Source organism: Rhinoderma darwinii, chromosome 2 (genome assembly GCF_050947455.1).
Source record: "Rhinoderma darwinii isolate aRhiDar2 chromosome 2, aRhiDar2.hap1, whole genome shotgun sequence".
Taxonomy (NCBI): domain Eukaryota; kingdom Metazoa; phylum Chordata; class Amphibia; order Anura; family Rhinodermatidae; genus Rhinoderma; species Rhinoderma darwinii.
This window is the reverse complement of record NC_134688.1, coordinates 75447395-75470089: the sequence shown is the minus strand read 5'-3', so window position 1 is coordinate 75470089 and position 22695 is coordinate 75447395. Positions and strand designations below refer to the sequence as shown.

General features: G+C 42.7%; 1 protein-coding gene across 2 annotated transcripts; it reads right to left on the bottom strand.

Moving 5' to 3' along the window:
- Positions 1-15195: 15195 nt before the first annotated feature.
- On the bottom strand, positions 15196-22399 carry TRIM13 (tripartite motif containing 13). 2 transcript variants are annotated; one of them, XM_075851781.1, is made up of 2 exons: positions 22152-22399; positions 15196-17717 (listed from the first exon to the last, which is right to left on the bottom strand). In XM_075851781.1, exon 2 carries the CDS (start codon positions 17710-17712, stop codon positions 16495-16497), a length of 1218 nt encoding a protein of 405 aa, XP_075707896.1. In that variant the 5' UTR covers positions 17713-17717; positions 22152-22399; the 3' UTR covers positions 15196-16494. The 2 variants fall into 2 exon arrangements, with proteins under 2 accessions (XP_075707896.1, XP_075707895.1); XM_075851780.1 differs by lacking the exon at positions 22152-22399 and adding an exon at positions 21650-22118.
- Between the last annotated feature and the right edge of the window lie 296 nt (positions 22400-22695).

Below are 22695 nucleotides of genomic sequence, written 5' to 3'. Positions count from 1 at the left end.
TGTAGCCTCCCTTTTTTTGCGGATCCGTAAATACAGATGCACTATAGACTGTATTTGTGGACAGCATGCCAGTCTCCTTACACAAAGCCTGTACGGTTGACTACGGATCCGTATTTGCGGACAGTAAAAAGCACTACGGTTGTGTGCATGAGGCCTTAATAAATCTCCCTGATTGCGTAAGCATCCACAGTACAGGGAGAAAAAGTAAGCGAACTGAATTTAATAATCTGTAGATCCCCCTTTAGAAGCAATCACCTTCACTAAATGCTTCCTGTAGCTGCAAATAAGATTTGTACCACGTTGAGGATGAATTTTGAACCATTCCTACCTACCTTGAATTGTGTTTCAGTTCATCAATATTTCTGGGACGGCTTGCATGCAGTCCTCTTCAGATTACACCACAGCATCTTAATAGGGTTAACCTCTTCCTGCTGCGGCCACTTTTGACCTTCTTGACAGAGCCTTATTTTTCAAATCTGACGTGACTTTATGTGGTAGTAACTTTGGAATGCTTTTACCTATCCAAGCGATTCTGAGACTGTTTTCTCATGACACATTGGACTTTATGTTACTGGTAAAATCTGATCGATATATTCAGTATTTAATTTAGCAAAACACGAAAATTTTGTGGAAAATGTATATTTTTATGGATTTAAATGTATCTGCTTGTAAGACAAATAGCTATAACACAAAAATAGTTGCTAATTACCATTTCCCATATGTCTACTTTATATTGGTATCATTTTTTGAAAATCCTTTTATTTTTCTAGGACTTTACAAGGCCTAGAACTTTAGCAGAAATTTCTCACATTTTCAAGAAAATTTCAAAAGGCTATTTTTTCAGAGATCGGTTTAGTTGTGAAGTGGCTTTGAGGGGCCCATACAATACAAACCCCCATAAATCACCACATTTTAAAAACTGCACCCCTCAAAGTATTCAAAACAGCATAGAAAGTTTCTTAACCCTTTAAGCTTTCACAGGAATTAAAGCAAAGCAGGGGTGAAATTTAGAAGTTACATTTTTTTGCAGAAATTCATTTTTTATTCATTGTTTTCTGTAACCCAGAAAGTTTTAGCAGAGAAACGCAACTCAATATTTATTGTCCAGATTCGGCAGTTTTTAGAAATATCACACACATTGCCCTAGTGTGGTAATGAACTGAAACAAAGGCCTCTGAAACAAAGGAGCACCTAGAAGATTTTGGGGCCTTCTTTTTATTAGAATATATTTTAGGCACCATGTCATGTTTGAAGAGCTCTTGTGATGCCAAAACAAAGGAAACACCCCAAAAAAGACCCAATTTTGGAAACTACACCTCTCAAGGAATTCATCTAGGGGTGCAGTGAGCATTTTGACCCCACAGGTGATTTTATTAGAATTTGGACGTGAAAATAAAAAATGTTTCACTTTTTCCAAAAAATATGTTGTTTTAGCTAAAAAAGGAAATAGAAAAAAAAGTCATTTTCCACAAGGAATAAAGAAGAAAAAGCCCCCCAACATTTGTAAAGCGAGGGAAGGCTTAGAAGGAAACGAGCGCCATTTGACTTTTAAAACACATCAAGCCAAATCACAGGCTGCAGCGGTCACATGGGATGAAACGTCATCCCAGGGCTGCAGAACATCGGAGGACAGCATCGCCATGTTAAGTATCCATTTTTTTCTGTGCAGTTTTCCGCAGCGGACATTCCCACCGAAAAACTGCACCACAATTTTGTGAGTTTTTTTCAACCAGAATTCCCTGCGGCACACATGGCGGATACACTGTGCTTTTACGCAGCAAATCCGCCCTGTGTGAACATACCCTAAAAGGGCTTCCAAAGAAATACGTGAGGCCTCTATATGTAATCGGACGTATACAGAGCTACAGTACAGGTTTTTTCTGTTGGATTCCATACAAATCCGTCAGAGAAAAAAATCGTGGCATGCTTTATGAGACTCTGTATGTATGTATGTATGTATGTATGTATACATACTCCCTCAGAAGCATTGCGTCTAGAAAAGAATATCTCCTTACACAAAGCCCGTAAGGTTCCGTAATGTGCATGAGCCCTAATTGATATCTCCTGTAATTACATTTACAATTAGCATTGTACTGAAGATAATCTAGTGTCATTGATTTAACCACAGTTACTCATTTATTAACTTTCAGTACCAGTAATGAGATATCTCATCAGCACAATGTGTACAGTACAGATTTATTTCACTGGTTTCATTCTGATGGCACTGAAACTGCTACCATGCTCGGATCACCTATAAACACACCACTGTCAGATCAGCAACATTTAAGTATACGCATTGTATTTTTCCTCTGTTCCCCTGATGCAAATTTTTTTTATTTTATGTAATCAAATTATCATATAATGTAGTGATATAAGTTTGGTATAGTAGAACCGTGGGATTTCCGGTATGTCTGAACCTGGCTTAAAGGGGTTGTACAATTTAGAAAATAATTTTCAGAATACCCTATTAGGGAATTCTGAATTAAAGGGGTATTCTCATCTCGAACATTTATGGCATATCCACACGATATTCCATAAATATCCAACAGATGCGAGTCCCACCTCTGAAACCTGAGCCTTTCTCTAGAACAGGGCCTCCGGATCCCCGTCCTACATTGTCATACTGTCGCTACACTCCAGCCACTGAGTTACGAGGTCAGGGGGCCGCGTCCTAGAGATAAGTGTAGGTCCTAAAGGTGGGACCTGCATCTATCGGAGATTTATGGCATATCATGTGGATATGCCATAAATGTCTGACATGAGAAAACCCCTTTATTAAAGGGGGTCCTCTATTCAGAGTCCTTATATCTTGGCCCAGAGTAGAGAGCGGTTAAGAAGAGCATCTCTTTCTGGAGGACCTGTCCTGTATTACACAGACAACCCATTGATTTTTGCATGGGCACTGTCTAATGCTTAATTTACCCTATGGTGGTGCTACAGGGAAATTAAACACTTACTGCAAGGCTTCCCCACAGATCAAAGCTGACGACTGGAAGTCACAGCAGGACACTGATCTGCTTATAACGAAGGGACCTTTTGCACAAATAGGGATTGTCTAAACAGTTTTAAGCCCTTCACACACCTGGGTGTAACTGCACATCCTGGTGCAGGGGGTGACGTATGAAGCGGGATCATGCGCTTAGTCCACTCCATGTGCTGCGGGGGTCAGCTGACACCTCGCCTACTAACGGCCAGGAACAGAGATTGCTCTGAGCCTGGCCATTTAACCACTAAGATGTTGCAGTCAATAGCGACTGAGGCATGTAAGCCATTAGAAAGAGGGGGTTGGCCCCCTCCGATGGCCCATCGACCCCCCACAATGCGATTGCAGGGTGCCAACGTTTGTCATGACAGCCCGGGGCCTAATGAAGGCCCCAAGGTCTACCTTCTTTCTTCTCCGGCTTCACAGGAGCCTGTAGAAATAACAATATACTGCAATACATTAGTATTTGTCACGACTCCGGGGTATGTGGACCCACTAGGCCACTCCGCCGTAGCGGAGTGGCAACTGACCAAACAACAGTCAATGCAAAGTCTAAGCACAAGAGTACCTGTATGAAAGTCCAGACAGACACGAGATGTAGCAGATGCTTTCGCACAGATGATCCGTGGTACCGATGATGCTTGGCGTGGTAGATGACACAGGATGGGACATGGCAGGTGGCAGATGACTCCAACACTACACTTAGCTCAGGAACAAACACAGTTACTGGATACAGGAACACTGTGAACAGGACACAACTAAGGGACCATTTGCTTAAATAACATGGGAAGACATCAACAAAGCTCAGGCAAGGAGTGGAAGGGCTGAGATATAGTTCAGGGTGTAAAGGGATATGTTGGGGAACAATTTGTTGGTGCCCTTTAAGACCAGGGACGAGCGCATGCACCCTAGAGGCAGGAGTAACAAAGTGTGCTGGTTTCTCCTGGGAGGGAGATGTCGGCAAGCCTTCAGTGTCCCGCGGTCGCGGCTGCCGGTGAGTACAGCGTACAGTTTATTTTACTAGCGATCTGACGACCGCTGGTTCAAATCCCCTAGAGGGACTAATAAAAAAAAGAAATAGTTAAAGTTTGCACCAGTGTACAATTTATTTATTTTTTTAAATCCTTTTTCTCATTTTGCCTCTAATGTAAAAAATTAAAATTCACCGCAGACTTAAAAGTCTGAACTATTACAGTATAATACTATTTAACTCAAACGGTGAACGCCATAAAAAAGAAAAAAACTAAAACACCAGAATCACATTTGTTTGGTCACCTTAGCGTTAAAACAAATTCAATAAAAAGTGATTTAAAAAAATGGTAACAATAAAAACTACAGCTCGGGTGGGGGGTGTGGCTTAGCTATGGTGCCGTGCACACACGTCTTGGGGGAGCTCCGTAACTTCGAGCACAGACATTGCTGTTTATACCGCGTTCCCTTCACTGGCGATGCCCGGAAAACATAGGGGATCTTCATCTACACCCTCTCATACCTTATCTAGATCTTCGACTCCGGCCACTCTCACCTCCCTCGGGGCCGGAGGTCTCCTCTCAACAGACATCTTGGTCCTCCTCATTGAGACCGACTTTGGAATCTTCATTGTCACCTCTCCTCAATGAGGTAACTCCTACCCCTCCCTCTGCTGCAACATTTCCTGCTGTGGCAATGGCAGCCATCTTATTGTTACCCCCTATGGCGGAGGGTCAGTCAGACCTCCACGCAGATCTCGACCTCCTGCGTGATCTAATTCAAGCTCTTCCAACCAGGCAATATTTATATTCCCTTGTCTCGAATTGAGCAATCCCATCAGCAAGCTATTTCAGACATACGGTCTGACATTGATAGATTGGACACTAGAATACTGGACACTGAACAGACTGTATCCGCCATTGACTCCAGAGTGGTTTCCCTTGAAAGGGCAGCCATCTTGAATAGAACACAACTGCAGTCCCTAGCGCTCCAATTAGATGACCAGGAATACGGGACGCCGGAACAACGTCCGTATTAAAGGCCTTCCTGAACTTGGCTCCTGGGACGAACTCTCTATGAAGGTCTCAATCATCTTTAACACCCTTACTAATAGACCCACGGACGCCACTTTCCTGATAGATAGGATTCACAGAGTTGCTTGCTCAGGATCAATCGATTCTTCTAATCCAAGGGATGTATTGTGTCGTCTTCATTTTTACACTGATAAGGACTTAATGGTTCGGGGAGCCTGGTCACATGGACCGCTATCTGTTGAGGGAACTACCGTTATGTTATACCCGGATGTTTCTTCCAGAACGCTCTACATGAGGCGTTTCCTACACCCTCTTCTATACCAAATTAAAGCCGCAGGAGCTACCTACAGATGGGGTTACCCGTTCCATGTGATCGTTAAGAAAGACACTGATTCCTTTCTACTGCGTCATTACTCGGATCTAGATGGATTCTTTAGATTTCTGCATATTGATCCCTTCCCGGGGCCTGACTGGTTGATGCTAGAGAGATCTAACCAGCTACCGAGACAACGTCAGCGACGACCCAGTTATCCCTCCATCAACAGGTCCTTCTCGATGGATTTGCGTCCACCTAATCTGGATCTCTCATCACGACTCCCTCCTGAGGCATAGCTTTGTGACATCACACATGATCATCTTTCTGCCAGCTTGGATTTGTTCTTTCGCAAATATGTTGGTTCCACAGGTTACACCTTGCTCTCGTTTCTAAACTCTTATAGGCATTCCCATTGTAATGATTACCGGCTCCTTTAATGTCATAACTTAGTCCCATAAGTTTCCTATTGTACATCTGTATTGTCATACGGTAGACAGTTTCAAGCCTCTCTTTGCTTTACTACATGTTACAATGCATTTAATTTGGTTCTTTGTTCTTGTGCCTCTGTAGAGTATTGGAAAGCCAGCACTGTCTATATGTAATGTTTCTTCTACTCTTATATATGTTTTTGTGCTCTATTCTGTCTGCACATGGGCTATTGCTTTTCAATTGATGTAGTCTTTTTCCATGATACCCATCCCTTTCCCCCTGATCTTCTTTCTTGTCCTTCCCCACCCCCCTACCTCTCATCATTATTGTGCATGGATTTAATTGATTACTGCCTTGTATTGCTCTTCAGTCCATTGACCTGGTCTGACTTTCAATGTAGATCTACAGGGTTCCATTATATAGATGCATTGTATTGTTTCTCTACTTTTATGCTGCTACTCTAGCCTTCTCGTAGGAAATTTATATGCTTGTTTTTGTTTGTGATAACAAAGTACATGATCACATTGTAAGTTTTTCCTTCTTTTCCTTCCTTCTCCTCCCATTCTTCTCACACCTATACCCTCCCCTATCTGTTCCCTATGCATGTAGCAGCCAATAGACTTCTGTTCTGTGATTTTGTGGGCCCTGTCTCAACCCGTCTGCCCTGGTGGAATAACTGGAGCTTACCTATTCTGTTATTTCTTTGTCATAGTGTGTTTCTATACGAATTTTCCTATTGCCTTTTTGTTGTACTCGTTATATGGGCCCCCCCCCCCCGTGGTTTTCCTAACACCCTCTTCTCTGCAGGGTTTTCTTCTGAGGAGTCGGCCTCTATGCCTCTTTTTCTCTCTTCTTGCTACCGTTCCTGTTTCTGTCCTGCCCTCCTTCTTCCTAGCTCTCCCTTCTCTGCCCTCTTTTCTTACTCTTCCCACTCCCCTCTCCCTTTTCTCTCTTCTCCTCTTCAGGTATGCCACGTCACGTGCAGACTGGACTGGTGGTGGGTTCATTAAATGTTAAGGGCCTACATAGCCCTGGGAAACGTTCTATCCTTTTGAATCTTTTAAAAAGTAAACATCTTCATGTTGCGTTCCTCCAGGAGACCCATTTATGTGAAGAGAAACCCTTCAAAATTGTCTTTCATAGCTACACACCTGACCCAAAATCCAGGGGGACGAGCATCCTTATCTCCAGATCCCTTCCATGGGAATTTCTGGACTCTCGTAGTGATGGTATGGGGCGAATGCTTTTGCTTAAAGGCTCTATTGCCTCTCATACACTTTTGCTTCTTTTTACTTGCCCAATGTGGGTCAAGGTTCGGCTCTTATTGGTTTTTTAGAAGCCCTTGAGGAGTTTGAGGAGGGTACCATTGCCCTGGGCGGGGATTTCAATGTTGCATTGGATCCTGCTCTCGACGTCTCTACCGGATCGTCTGCACTTTCACTTTCCCAACTTTGCCGCATTAAACGGTCTGTGCATGAACACCATCTTATTGACTCCTGGCGTCTTCTTCACCCGTCCGACAAGGATTTCTCCTTTTATTCCCCAGCGCATGACACATATTCCAGACTTGACCTCTTTTTTCTTAAGCATCAATCTCTCCATTCTCTCAAATTTGTTGATATCGATCCGATCACCTTCTCTGACCATTCACTCGTTACAATCACCCTCTCTCTTCACTCTCCGCTTCCATTACAGTCTCAATGGAAATTGAATCCCTCCCTTCTTAACGACACGGTTATCACAACAGATATCCAATGTTCCCTCGATGACTATTTTACACTTAACACCACAGGTAACATTAACCCTTGTGTCATATGGGAAGCTCATAAATGTGTCATCCGTGGTACGTTTATCAAGCATGGCGCTTGGTTAAAAAAGGAACGTTCTGCAGCCATCCTATCTCTGTTATCTGATATTAAACTCCTAGAAACTTCTCACAAACATTCCCGGGACCCAGACTGTAAGATAGTCCTGCTCCAGAAGCGGGAAGAACTCAGAACCCTTCTGTTGTCCAAGGCTAAAGCTACACTCTCCAAATGTAAACGTAATTTGTATGAGTATGGAAACAAATGTAGTAAATCTCTCGCTAGGGCGTTGCGTATTCAACAGACACACACTTTTGTACCCTCAATATCGCCCCCCCCTCCCGTCCTCTGGCCCGTCTTCCGTTAGAGATTGCCGCAGCATTTCGTGACTTCTACGCCTGTTTATGTCACATTGACTCCTCTAATCCGGCCACGCTCTCTAGAAACTTCCGATCAAGCATTAAAACCTATATTGCGGACTCTGGTCTTCCCTCTCTTTCGGATGAAACCATTGCCGCCTTGGAAACCCCGATCTCCTTGCAGGAGTTGTCTTATGCCCTGAAACACTCTGTCGGGTAAAGCTCCCGGACCCGACGTATTTACGCTACCGTACTATAAAAGATTTTTAGACACTTTTTGGATTCATTAAATTCTCTTTACACTTCTACCATCTCTCCTGATGCCTTAAGAGCACATATAACCGTGATTCCGAAACCTGGTAAAGATCCCTCCCAATGTGCTAGTTATAGACCAAATTCCCTCCTCAACGCAGATATTAAGCTCTTTGCCAAGGATCCTTCTGTTCGTTTGGCTCTGTTGTTGGGAGATGTCGTTCACACGGATCAGGCTGAATTCATGTCAGGCAGAGAGGCACGAGATAATATGACAAGAGTTGTTAATCTCATTTATAAAGCCAAAACATCTAACATACCATTTATGCTTCTATCCACCGATGCTGAGAAAGCTTTTGATCCCTGATCTGACAACCCTTTTCAGGTTAAATTTTCCTCCTCTCCTTGCGGATATAAAATCCGATTGTACTAGATGGACGAAAGGGACTTTCACATGGATGGGTCGTTGCACCATATTAAAATAAATATCCTTCCCAGGATCCTATACTTGTTTCAAGCCCTGCCTATAGCCATTCCTATCCCGTTTTTTTTTTTTTTAAAGCGGTCAATTCTTTGCAAATTTCATTTATCTGGGCTGGCAAATCACCTAGATTTAAATGCACACTTCTTTGTAGATCTAAAAACTCAGGGGGTCTAGCTCTCCCTGACATTAGAGCGTACTATGTTGCCTCACACCTTTTGCGGACATTCCGTGGTTGGATTGCACTCAATTTAAAGCTCTTCGCCCACCATTGGCCCTAAAATTTTGTGCTGTTCTATCTCTACTGTGAAGACGTGTCTATTCCCTGTTCTGTCTTCAATGTATCCCATTTTTGGGAACCCACTCTTCCCTTCCAGTATGGAAGATCCAATCTTTCGATCTTTGTTTGCCTCGGGCAAGTTTAGAGCTTCTCATTTCCTATATGGATCAGAGTGTCTTTCTATTGCGGATTTGTCCCAGATACCTGACCTTAAGCCCTTAGGACATTGGCGTTCCTTTCAACTTCGACATTTTTGTTCTTCCCTTTCGCCCCCCTATTCTTACCAAATCAACCGGACTCCTCTGGAAGAGTTATCTGTTGGTTCTGATTTGATTCGTCATACGTTGTCAACGATTTATACTATTCTTCAAAATCCTCCCAACTTGCTTCCCCCTACTTTCCTATCTCAATGGGAAGTTGATTTGAATATTTCTCTATCTCCCACACAAGCAACACGCATCCTCACTTTGGTCCATAAAACTTCGATCAGCTCTCGATATCAAGAAGCAAGTTACAAATCGTTATCTCGATGGTACTGGGTTTCCCGGTTTGTCTTCACCACTTCTTCCCTACAGTTTCTCCCCTCTGTTGGAGATGTGGGTCGGAGAATGGTACCCTCCTCCACACCTTTTGGTCTTGACCTGTTCTTACGCCATACTGGGATGGGGTCAAACGGGCAATCCTAGAGGTTACAGATACAAGCCTTCCATTGGATCCGGCTTTCTTCCTTCTCCATCACTGCGACATTCCTATTAATATGTATAAAGTATCCTTGCTTCACTTTTTGGTGATGGCAGCTCGCCATTTTATACTATTACGATGGAAGTCTACTTCTCTCTCTCTGTCCCTCTGGGTTTCTAAGGTCAATGATCTCATGCATATGGAGGATTTGACCTCTTCACTCAATGACTCACACGACAAGTTTTGTCACATATGAGCTTCCTGGATCGACTTTCAATGCTCTGACTCTTACAAGGACATCCTTCGTGGGATGAGTATTGATCAATAGCTCGGCTGTGGTTTCTTTGTATGTATCGTGGTATGCTTTACATTCCCCCATTCCCTTCTCCCCCCTTTTTTTTTCTTTTCTCTCCTCTCCTCTTCCTTCTTTTCTTTTCCTTGATTGCGGTGACCGTTCAGTTCCAAATAGTTTTTTGGGGTTGAGATTCTGCTCACTCTGTATATTATTGTCACAGCTCAGCACGGCAGTAGACCAGGATGGTACAGATAGCACGAGAAACAGGACGTCCATGGCCGCGGTCATCTATAGGTAAGTTAGAACGACAGACCGCGGGCATAGACGTTACAATTATCTTGTACTTTTCTTTTACTGCATATATACACTTGTTATTTTTTTTTCTATTATTTTGTAAAATGTTTCTTCTGGATCACAAAATAAAGAATGTCAAAAAAACTACAGCTCGTCCTGCAAAAAATAAGCCCCCACACCGCTCAATCGACAAAACAAATTTAAGAACAAAAGTTACGGCTCTCATAAAGTTAGATTGTTGTTTTTAACCTACGGTGGAAGCCGTAAAAATGAAACCCAAAAAACAATGTAGGAATTGCAGTTTTTTCCAATTACATCCCACAAAAATTTTTATTTCAGTTTCCCAGCACATTATATGGCACTTTAAATAATGTCAGTACAAACCACAACTCCTGCGAAAAATAAGCCCTCAGTGAAAAACGAAAGCGAAAATACAAAAAATGGCTTGAGTTAAAGGGGGTTTCCAAGGAGCAGGTTGAGACTTCTTAGTAGAGGTTGGAAAACCCCTTTAACTACAACCTAAACTCACCTCAATAAATTCACAACTCTTCATTAGCTGAGTTTAACAAATATATGATCATTCGGCCCCTGCACATGGGTCATAAATACTTCAGATAGGGGCGTAGCTAAAGGCTCATGGGCCTGGTGCAAGAATTCATCTTGGGCCCCCCTACCCAACACCACCAGACCCCTACGCTGCGTGCGCCTATGGCCAGCCACCTTGCCCAACAGCCTCCATTGATACCCCCACAGTATAAAGCCCCCCCATGGCTGCTTCCACAGGATACCCCCACAGTATATCTTAGCAGCGGATTACAGTACCAGCCATATGGATAAGATTTAAACAAATCTCATCCACATCCTGCAGAACATTTTCCACAGAAAAATCAGAGCATACTGCAGATTTTCCAATCCGCAGCACACTCATTCTGTTAGTGAATCCACACGGTGCACATGTAGGTTTTGCTGCGTAAAAACCAGCAACAGAACACATTTGCACTGCTCCAGAGTCCAGTGGTGGCGTGCTTTACACCACTCCATCTGATGCTTGACATTGTGCTTGGTGATGTAAGGCTCGCATGAGGCTGATCGGCCATGGAAACCTATGTCATGAAGCTTCCGGCGCACAGTTTTTGTGTTGATGTTAATGCCAGAGCAGGTTAAGAGCTCTGCAGTTATTGAGTCAGGAGAGCGTTGCCGACTTTTATGTACTATGCAGCTCAGCACTCGACGACCTCTCTCTGTAACTTTACGTGGTCGAGTTGCTGTGGTTCCTAAACACCTCCACTTTACAATAATGCCACATATAGTTGATTGTGGAATATCTGGGACGGAAGACGTCTCACGAACTTGCACCTGTGGCATCTTATTACAGTACCACGCTGGAATTTAGTGAGCTCTTTAGAACGACCCCTTCTTTCACAAATGTTTGTAAAGGCAGCCGCATGGCTGGGTGCTGGATTTTATACACCTGTGGCAATGAGACTAAATGAAACACCTGAATACAATGATTAAGAGATTTGTCCCAATACTTTTGTCCATATAGTGTAACATGCGATGGACAATGGGATATGAAAAATTACCATCTGTGCTTCCTCTTTCCTTAAAAAGAACCTGTCCTGACGTGTGTTTAAGTACATCATTGAATTCCCTATAAGATCACAAATCTCGGTTTCTCCTCCAGGAATGTATTAATAAATTGACAAGGGAGCGGGTCTGAGCAGGACTCTTTCATTTGGCCAATATGGCGCCTACAGGAAGAGGACTGCCACACTAATCTTCACATTGGGGACGCATTGGTAAGTACAAGACAACAGGTTAGGAGATGCCAAGAATTCTACCCAAAATTAAAAATTGTGTTTTTATTATTTCTTTTTTTACATTACCTTGAGGCTCGGTCACCAGTTTAATACTTCCCTATATCCTACCTAATCTAATAAACTCTTTGATGCTGATAGCTACGGTTACGTTTTAAAAAAACTTTTATTAGTGACAAAGTTATGATGATTTTTACATTTATGCAAATTTTTTATAATAGTCCAACTGGGCGTTTTTTTTTTAGTTTCACCAAGTGGGCATTGTAAAGAAAGTGTATGACGCTGACCGATCAGCATCCTACACTATTCTTAATTCATGCCCAGCTTTATTCACAGCACAGCGTGATCTCGCGAGATCACGCTGTGACATCACTTACTCCCGCTGGTCCTTCACCGCAGCGACGGGAAAATGACCACACATTGCCTCCAGCCATGCCAGGACGATTATCCTCCTCATCAGCAGTCCTGGCACGGCTGGAGGCAATGTCTGGTCATTTTCCCGTCGCTACAAAGGAACTGCGGGAGGAAGTGACGTCACAGCGTGATCTCGCGAGACCACGCTGTTATGTGAATAAAGGTGGACATGAATGAAGAGAAGTGTATGATGCTGATTGGTCAGCGTCATACACTTTCTTTACAATGCCCACTTGGTGAAACTAAAAAAAAAACGCCCACTTGGGCTTTTCCCAAAAATTTGCATAAATGTAAAAATCAAAACTTTGTCACTAATAAACATTTTTTAAAAACAACAAAACAATAGTTATCTACATCAAAACATTTATTAGATTAGGTAGGAGATAGAGAACTATTAAACTGGTGACAGAGCCTCTTTAAGGGAAAATTGTTTTTTTTTGGTGTTTTTTTAACGGTTATTTTTTTTGTACATAATACAAATAGAGCCTAATAGAAGCACAGGCCAGGTTGTCATGACAACCATCGACATCCCATGATCGTGTTGCAAGGGGGCGGCAATGGATTGTCAGAGAGGGTTGTCCCCTCTTTCTAAAGGCTTAGATGCTGTTGTTGCTATTGCCCGAAGCCTCTAAGTGGTGAAAATGGCTTGGTTCAGAGTTCTATCCAATCCTGGCTGTTGCAGTGAGGTGTCGGCTGCAACATACCGCCGATGCCCGCTCCATTCCTATATTTCCGGTCTATAAAGTAAGTGTAGGTCAAATGTCGGGAAGGGGTTAATAATGACAATGATGCCTAGTGTCCCCATACTCCTACTGCACCTTTTCATATATATATATATATATATACACACACACACATACTACCGTTCAAAAGTTTGGGGTCACCCAGACTATTGTGTTTTCCATGAAAACTCACACTTATATTTATCAAATGAGTTGCAAAATGACTAGAAAATATAGTCAAGACATTGACAAGGTTAGAAATAATGATTTTTATTTGAAATAATAGTCTCCTTCAAGTTTTGCTTTTGTCAAAGAATGCTCCATTTGCAGCAATTACAGCATTGCAGACCTTTGGCATTCTAGCTGTTAATTTGCTGAGGTAATCGGGAGAAATTTCACCCCATGCTTCCAGAAGCCCCTCCCACAAGTTGGATTGGCTTGATGGACACTTCTTGCGTACCATACGGTCAAGCTGCTCCCACAACAGTTCTTTGGGGTTGAGATCTGGTGACTGCGGTGGCCACTCCACTACAGATAGAATACCAGCTGCCTGCTTCTTCCTAAAATGGTTCTTGCATAATTTGGAGGTGTGCTTTGGGTCATTGTCCTGTTGTAGGATGAAATTGGCTCCAATCAAGCACTGTCCACAGGGTATGGCATGGCGTTGCAAAATGGAGTGATAGCCTTCCTTAGTCAAAATCCCTTTTACCTTGTACAAATCTCCCACTTTACCAGCACCAAAGCAACCCCAGACCATCACATTACCTCCACCATGCTTGTCAGATGGCGTCAGGCACTCTTCCAGCATCTTTTCAGTTGTTCTGCGTCTCACAAATGTTCTCTGTGATCCAAACACCTCAAACTTCGATTCGTCTGTCCATAACACTTTTTTCCAATCTTCCTCTGTCCAATGTCTGTGTGCTTTGCCCATATTAATCTTTTCCTTTTATTAGCCAGTCTCAGATATGGCTTTTTCTTTGCCACTATGCCCTGAAGGCCAGCATCCCGGAGCCTCCTTTTCACTGTAGACGTTGACACTGGCGTTTTGCGGGTACTATTTAATAAAGCTGCCAGTTGAGGACCTGTGAGGCGTCTATTTCTCAAACTAGAGACTCTAATGTACTTGTCTTGTTGCTCAGTTGTGCAGCGGGGCCTCCCGCTTCTCTTTCTACTCTGGTTAGAGCCTGTTTGTGCTGTCCTCTGAAGGGAGTAGTACACACCGTTGTAGGAAATCTTCTGTTTCTTGGCAATTTCTCGCATGGAATAGCCTTCATTTCTAAGAACAAGAATAGACTGTCGAGTTTCACATGAAAGTTCTCTTTTTCTAGCCATTTTGAGTTTAATTGAACCCACAAATGTAATGCTCCAGATTCTCAACTAGCTCAAAGGAAGGTCAGTTTTATAGCTCCTCTAAATAGCAAAACTGTTTACAGCGGTGCTAACATAATTGCACAAGGGTTTTCAAGTGTTTTCTAATCATCCAACAGCCTTCTAACACAGTTAGCAAACACAATGTACCATTAGAACACTGGAGTGATGGTTGCTGGAAATGGGCCTCTATACACCTATGTAGATATTGCATTAAAAACCAGATGTTTGCAGCTAGAATAGTCATTTAGCACATTAACAATGTATAGAGTGTATTTCTGATTAATTTAATGTTATCTTCATTGAAAAAAACTGTGCTTTTCTTGCAAAAATAAGGAAATCTCTAAGTGACCCTAAACTTTTGAACGGTAGTGTATATATAAAATCCAAATACAATGTCAGCCGCACAGCCTTGTTAATCGTATGTGGGTGCCGACCTGCCCAGGTCAGGGCTAACAGACCTGCTGTAGTAGGGTCCACGAATAAGGCAGCACTCCAAGGTATAAGCAAGGTAGAAAAAGGTGCGTTATTGGTCCATATAAACACAACGTTTCAGCTCAACACAGGAGCCTTTTTCAAGTGGAAAAAGGCTCCTGTGTTGAGCTGAAACGTTGTGTTTATATGCACCAATAAAGCACCTTTTTCTACCTTGCTTATACCTTGGAGTGCTGCCTTATTCTTGGACCCTATATATATATATATATAATAATGTCTGTGTGCTTGGTGCAACTTTCTATTAAAAATTATTTTCACTTTCTGAGATACATCTACTTTATATTATGTATACAGAGCAGCTGTATCTAGCATTGAAACTTATATCTGAAAGGTCAGGATACAAAGCATCTGCATCTCAAAAAGTAAAAATTAATTTTAATAAAAAGTATTTAAAAAGTTGTACCGAGCACACTGATTAAACATTTTTATTGAAAAAAAAAACCCCCAAAAAACGACATCTTCTTATGATGTCCCAAAATTGCCCAATTAGCGTATATAGCCACCAAAATGAACAGCCCCCATAACAGGAGAGCGATGTGAGGTATAGGAAAAAAAAAAGTATAGTAAGATTATGGGCAATCCAGGAATCAAGGTCATTATTATGGAGGATTTAAAAGGGGTTGTACAGGATTAAGAAAACAGTTACACAGCGGTCCACAGATTGTGCTTGATATTACAGATCAGCCCCATTCACATTATTATAGTGTAACTGAGCTGCAATTCCAAACACAACCCATGGACAGGTGTGGCACGGAAGAAAGTAGCCAAGTTGTTCTACTCCTGTACAGCCCCTTTAAGTGAACGGCTGACAGGTCCTCTTTTAATTCCACAGTTTTAGTTTCAGCCTGCCAGCAGGATGAAGTGTACTTGTAGATTTGCATGGGCAATAGCAGGTAATTTGAGAACACTGATAACAATTTTCATTAAAGGGTTAATCCCATCATTAGGCATTTATGGAATATGTATAAAATATAAATTATGGAATATCTATAAATATAAATGTCTGATAAGTGCAAGTGCCACCTCTTGCAGGGCCTAATAGGAGTACAAAGATGGCAAACCTGGGGGCCATGAAAACCACATCGTGGGGGGTGCTGATGGAATGACATAGGAAACCCCCTCCCTCTAAAATCACTTAGATGCTGGGACGTTCCTTAGACGTGCTTAGATGTTCCTCCTATCCTGGCCGTTAGAGCAGGAGCCTGGCTGTCATTAGATGGCCGAGCACCCGCTTTACCCGGCACGAGACAGCTGTGCCAGGCTTCTGCTGCCACATCGTAGAGAGACCTATGCAGTGGAATAAAGCCCGTAAGTGACCTAAAAAAGCATAATGGCTGTCACTAAGGGGTTAAGGTTATTTAACATTATATAACATGTTAAAAAAAAAAAACGTCCCCTAATGCAGAAACAGAATATGAACATAGACATAACAAATGATGGTGACGGGTTCACTTGCTCAATGTATTTTACCTAAATGTTATAAATCATTTTTATAAAATGTTACAATTTATATTTCCATGCAAAATTTGCCAAATGCTCCAGAAAAGTCATAGTGTAGCATTTTAAGACTTTCAAAAAAAGAAAGAATTTTTCTACAAATAGGCCGCAATAAACAGCAGCTTCTTCCACAATTTGTATGGCCACGTCTGATGAGTAAATGTAAATCTGTTGAATATGGTTATCGCACGTCTGACAGAAATCGGTAGGAGACCCGGAAAAATACACCACCAATACTCCGACCAGGAGAAGACAGACAGCAGCTACTACCCGATAAGAGAATGGCAATTTTGGTTGAAGTCTTTCCTGCTTTGCGGGGGCTTCCTGTGGCAAACACAGCTTATCCACATCCCGTAATTTGATATTATCCCACATATCCGTATCAAAATTTTTCATATAAGACAAGACGGTCACATCAGAGGCGGAAGGCAAAGGAGACTTGAGAAGATCAATTTTTTCTTTGAATTCCTCGATCTGTTGAAGGAACAAAATTGGATCGGAGATATCCTTAAAGTTTTTGGCAATGATACAAGCCCTTTTCTGCTCATTGATAACGGTCTTGAGTTTGTTGATTTCAGGGTCATACGCTTGCAGGACTTCAAGCCTCATGGTCTCAAGGTCTGAGAGGATTTCATTTTTCTTCTGTTCCAGTAAACCCTGCAACTTTTTAAAATAATCCTTTACTCTATCGGAGTCGGTTGTCAGCAAATGTAGAGAGTTCCTCTTGTTGGTCTCCAAGGTTTCCAGGTGAACAGTAACATCTTTGCACTGAATTTCCTCGAAACTCCGAAAAAGGAAGTCAAATGAACATTTTTCCTGCTTGTAGGCATCGTCGATGGAGGAGAAGACATGATCTTTGTGTTTGCCATTAGTGGCACAAAAACCACAAATCAGCTTCACGTCTGTAGAGCAGAAGATGTTGAGCGGTTGCCCAGCATGCACCTTACACACCAGCGTCTTAGGAGTCGCCTTCATCTTATTGTATTTTTCCACAATTCCCTTCAATAAATAATTCACTTGAGGACTATTAACACCCATCGTGGAGATTTCTTTTCGGCAAGTTGGACATTTGAAAGATGGCCTCCATATTTGTCTGGAGTTTCCCTCAAGCACACCCTCCAGACATTTCTTACAGAAGTTATGTGCACAAGGTAAAACCCGAGGATCCTCATAAAGGCTGCAGCAGACTGGGCAGGTCAGTTCTTCTTCCAGTACCTCCATCACATCTTAAAGAAAATGGATAGAAAGTCATAATAAATAATTAAAAACTGTTGTGATATTAAAATAAAACACACAAAATGTTTGGGTGAGTTCACACAGAGTATTTTTTTGCAGGCAGAAAACTCTTCCTGGAAAAATCAGACCTGTTTTTTCCGTCTCCCATTGATTTCAATGGGGTTTTGGGAGGTGGAAAACGCCTCAAGATAGGTCACGTCGTTTTTTTTTTACCGCAAACGGACAAAAACCGCTCAAAGAAAAAAAAGTCTCCGACACCCATTGAAATCAATAGATTTGGGGCGTTTTTTGGTGCTTATTCCGACACGGTTCCGGTGTCAAAATCAGCGCCAAAAAACTCAGTGTGAACAGGGCCTAAAGGCTACATGCACATGACCGTTGTTTTCATCAGTGTGCTATCCGTTTTTTTTAACGGATAGAACACTGACCCATTCATTTCTATGGCCGCATGCACACTACCATGTTTTTCACTGATCCATGTGAAGGCCATGGGACCGGGCCCCAAAACTCAGAGCAGGTCCTATTCCTGTCCATGTTTACGGCCCATTCAAGTCAAACTATGAAACAGATGCAGAGTACACACAGACTGCAAAAAACGGATAACGGATCCGTTGTTTATGGACCACAAAATGCAAACAGTCATGTACGTGTAACCTAAGGGGGGAATTTATTAAGACTAGCGTTTTATACGCCAGTCTGAATATAAACAATGATGGAGTAAAATGCACCGAGTTTATGAAGATGCGCACGACTCTTAATAGATTAGATGCATCTTTAGTCACTCATGTGCCATAAAGTTAAATCTACGCCAATTTATAGCATTTGCACCATAATTTACGCTAGTTTTTGGCATAAATTATAGTAAATGTGTCGGGCTGCGGGTGACGGCGCCTTCTTCAGGTAAACTCTGGACAATTTTTAGTAAAGTGACGTGAGCAGTGGAAACACAAAAGCAATTGTTAGGCCTTGTGACTTTTTAGTTGATAATTGAGTTTCTGATGCATTTTTAGATGGGGATTTTACATTTTGATGCGGAAACAGGTACAGTTTTTATTCTGCGCATTTTGTTGCATTTATTTTTATAAATTAGTCAGATACAATTCTGAGACAGAAACGCAAAATCAATTGGAATGCTGCGGATTTTAATATCCTCCCCGCAGGTCAATTTACGTGCAGAAAAATTGCAAAGTGTAGATTTGACTTCTTAAAATGTAATTGACTCTGCTGGTACTTATTACACTGCGAATTTGCCGCAGAAAAAGCTGTGCTGCAAATAGGCACGCAAGATGTATCATGTGAATGTGGCCTAAAAGTACCCACACGTAGCGGATCAGTTTAAGATTTTTAGCAGCATTTCCGCAGCAAGATCGGCATGTGTTATGTGCGGCTTTTGCTGTGGATTTGACCCCTTCTACATTGAAAAGTATAAGAACTTGGGAGCTGCGGAAACAACGTGCCCTTTTAATTAGTTGCAAGGTGTTGCTCAGGCTCTGATCACACTGGTGTCCATTATTACCGCAGCCATGACAGAACCATTGTATAATAGATCGTTACGAATCACGTTGACTTATAACGGCTCAGTCAGGTTTCCGTGCATCAGACTGACGGCAGTGTCAACAGAGCCTCAAGGTGCCTGTACACATTAGTTTAACCCCTTCCCTCCTCAGTCCTTTTTTGGATTTTCACTTTTGTTTTTTCCTCGTTACCTTCCAAAAGCTATAATTTTTTTATTTTTCCGTCTATATAGCCATACGAGGGCTTGTTTTCTGCGGGACAAGCTGTAGTTTTTCATGGTACCATTTATTGTACCGCATGATGTACTGGGAAGCTGTAAAAAAAATTATTTGTGGGGTGAGATAGGTAAAAAACAGCGATTACGCCACTTTTTTGGGGGGTTTTGTTTTTACGGTATCCATCAGGCGGTAAAAACTACATATTCACCTTATTCTACAGCTTCATACGATTACGGCGATACCAAATTTATATGGTTTTGTTTGATGTTTTACCACTTTAAAAAAAAAAAAAAATTTGCTAAATTAAAAAAATCTTTTGTGTCGCCATATTCTGAGAGCCATAACTTTTTTATTTTTTCTTCGATTTAGCGATGTGGGGGGGGGCTTAAAATTTTGCGGGGCGAGCTGTAGTTTTCACTGATACCATTTTGGGGTATATGCCACTTTTTGATCACTTTTTATTTCATTTTTTTTAGCACTAAGGTGACCAAAAACCAGCAATTTGCGTGTTTTATATATATTTTTTTTAATGCATTCACCGAGCGGGTTAAACAACACTATATTGTGATAGTTCGGACTTTTACGGACGCGGCGATACCAGTTATGTTAACTTTTATTTTTTTTTTAAATTGATTTACAGGAAAAATGTGAAAAGGATTTTTTTTTAACTCTTTATTTTTTTTGGAACATAACAAAAAACTTTATTTAATTTTTATTAGTCTCCCTAAGAGACTTGAAGCAGCGATCATTGGATCGCTTGCATGATATACTGCCATATCAATGTATTGCAGTATATCGTGACTCTGACAGTCTCCTTTGAAGACCTGCCGGAGGCAGAGCTTCAAAGGAGTACCAAGATGGCGATGGCGTGTTTGAGGGGGCGCCCCCTCATTCTAACACTTTAAATGCCGCGGTCGCGATTGACCGTGCCATTTAGGGCGGATTTACACGAGCATGTGCGTTTTGCGCACGCAAAAAATGCGGCGTTTTGCGTGCGCAAAAGGCACTTAACAGCTCCGTGTGTCATGTTCATATGGTGCGCGGCTGCGTGTTTTCACGCAGCCGTCATTAATGACACTCCGTTTGGATGTTTGTAAACAGAAAAGCACGTGGTGCGTGATGTGCGAAAAACGCCGAAATATAGAACCTGTCGTAAGTTTTACGCAGCGGACTCACGCTGCGCAAAAATCACGGACAGTCTGCACTGCCCCATAGATTTGCATAGGACCATGCGACCCGCGTGAAAATCACGCGGGTTGCACGGACGTAAATCACATTCGTGTAAATCCGCCCTTAAGGTGTTAAACGGGCGGAATCAAAGTGAAATTTGATTCTGCCCGTTGCAGTGAGGTGTCGGCTGCGTGTAACCGCTGTCACCCGCTGTGTATGGAGCGAGCTCACCCCATACTTCCCCTAAACCCTCATCACGTACAGTTACGTGATTTTGTGTTAAGGTCGGCCAAACCCGCCAACACCAAGACCAACATCTACATGGAGTTTGTATGTTCTCCCGTGTTCTTGTGAGTTTCCTCCAGTTACTCCGGTTTCCTCCCACACTCCAAAATACATGTTGGATTTTAATATGCCCAATTCTTATTTCCTGTAGAAGATAAAAACAGGTCTGGCAGCGGCTTATCCCTCACAATATTAAAATCAATGTACACATTTGAATGAGCCGAGCGTGCGTCTATATGGTGGAGTCGGGAGGAATAGTTGTCGGCTGACAGGTTATCTAAGTGTATGGCGCCCTTAGAGGAGTTCTCCATTCCCAGCATTTCCTCGTGTTACATTGGTGGGGGTCTGGGATCACTCACCATTTTTGGGTTTTATTTATCAAACCTTAGAACAGTAAATATGACCTTGTTGCCTATAGCAACCAATCAGAGACCAGCTTTCATTTCTAAAACCGCTGTGGCAAGAGAATCCTGCACTGTGATTGGCTTTAGGACGAAAACCCTGGTAAAAGGGGCGAGTTAGGGAAGACAAGGCTAGTGGGAGCAACGGATTTATGTCCGCAGCCATCCACGTTCTCGAGCACAGCACTGGTCCCTTCAACGTCATCTACATGTGTTATGTCAGGCTGCCGCATACGGAATACACACAACTTCACTCAGCGAGTCTGCCATTACTAATAGAGAATCAAAGATCGAGGACTGGCAGCGGCCGCACTGTGCCCAGGCCCGTCTTACCCTATAGCGGCTGAGAGCACACGCCTCGGGCTCCGCGGCGAGCAGGCATGGCAGGAGGGATCCAGCTTCGCTCTTTGCCGGGCATCTAAGAACGAGAGAAGCGGGAGGGCACGTCCATCCCTCCCTGACACCCGGGAGCCTCCTCCGTCATAACTGATGTTGCTGCCGGGAATGTCCTGCTCCTCCGGTTGTGCCAGCCCCCTCAGCGTGGTGACTGTGTGCCCAGCCTGTAATGAGTCACTACCCACTGCTCCGCCCCGCCCGCTGTCATGGCGCCATTGCCATGTGACCAACATCACAAAGATTCCTCACACGTCCCTGATGTGGGTGATTGCCCTCTGACATATATTGTCCAGTGTCACCCATACAAAAAACTAGGGCACCCAATGAAAGACAAGGTCCAGTATGTCCCCTTTCCTGGCCAATTATCAAGACCACTCTTCAGAACTGGGAGAAAAATCTGGTAATGGCAGCTGCGGACCCGCAGGTCATCTAAACTTACAGCCTGGTCCAGCGCAGGTCTCTATTCACCATTATAAGTGAGGGCCACATGGATGCTGATACATTTCAATCAGGACCCCTTAACCGCTTTCCTACCGCTGAACAGCTATATACTTCACCGCAATAGTCTGTACTGTGAGTCGCCGTATATAAGCGGCAGCTGCTCTAACGATCTGCCGGGGGATGCATGAAGCCTGTAAAAATAGGACATGTCCTATTTTCTCAAGGACCGTTCACACGGTCCGTTGAAACAACAGCCGTGTGAACGGCCCCATTGCATTACATAGGTCCGTGTGACAGCAGTTAACGGCTGTCACACGGATGTATTACACGCTTGTGTGAATAGGCCTTAGGTTATCATATTTTAATTTCCATGAGGGTATGTTCACACACCGTGTTTTCAGGCGTACTTTGGGGCATAAACGCCTTGAAATACGCCTTGAAAAACGCTAGCTAAACGCCTACAAACATTTGCCTATTGAAATCAATGGGGAAAACGGCATTTAGTTCACATGGGGTGTTTTTTTATGCCGCTGTTTTAAAAA

Bases quoted from the DNA above. Each gene is read 5' to 3' on its own strand.
- TRIM13 (XM_075851781.1), bottom strand. From the start codon at position 17,712: ATGGAGGTACTGGAAGAAGAACTGACCTGCCCAGTCTGCTGCAGCCTT.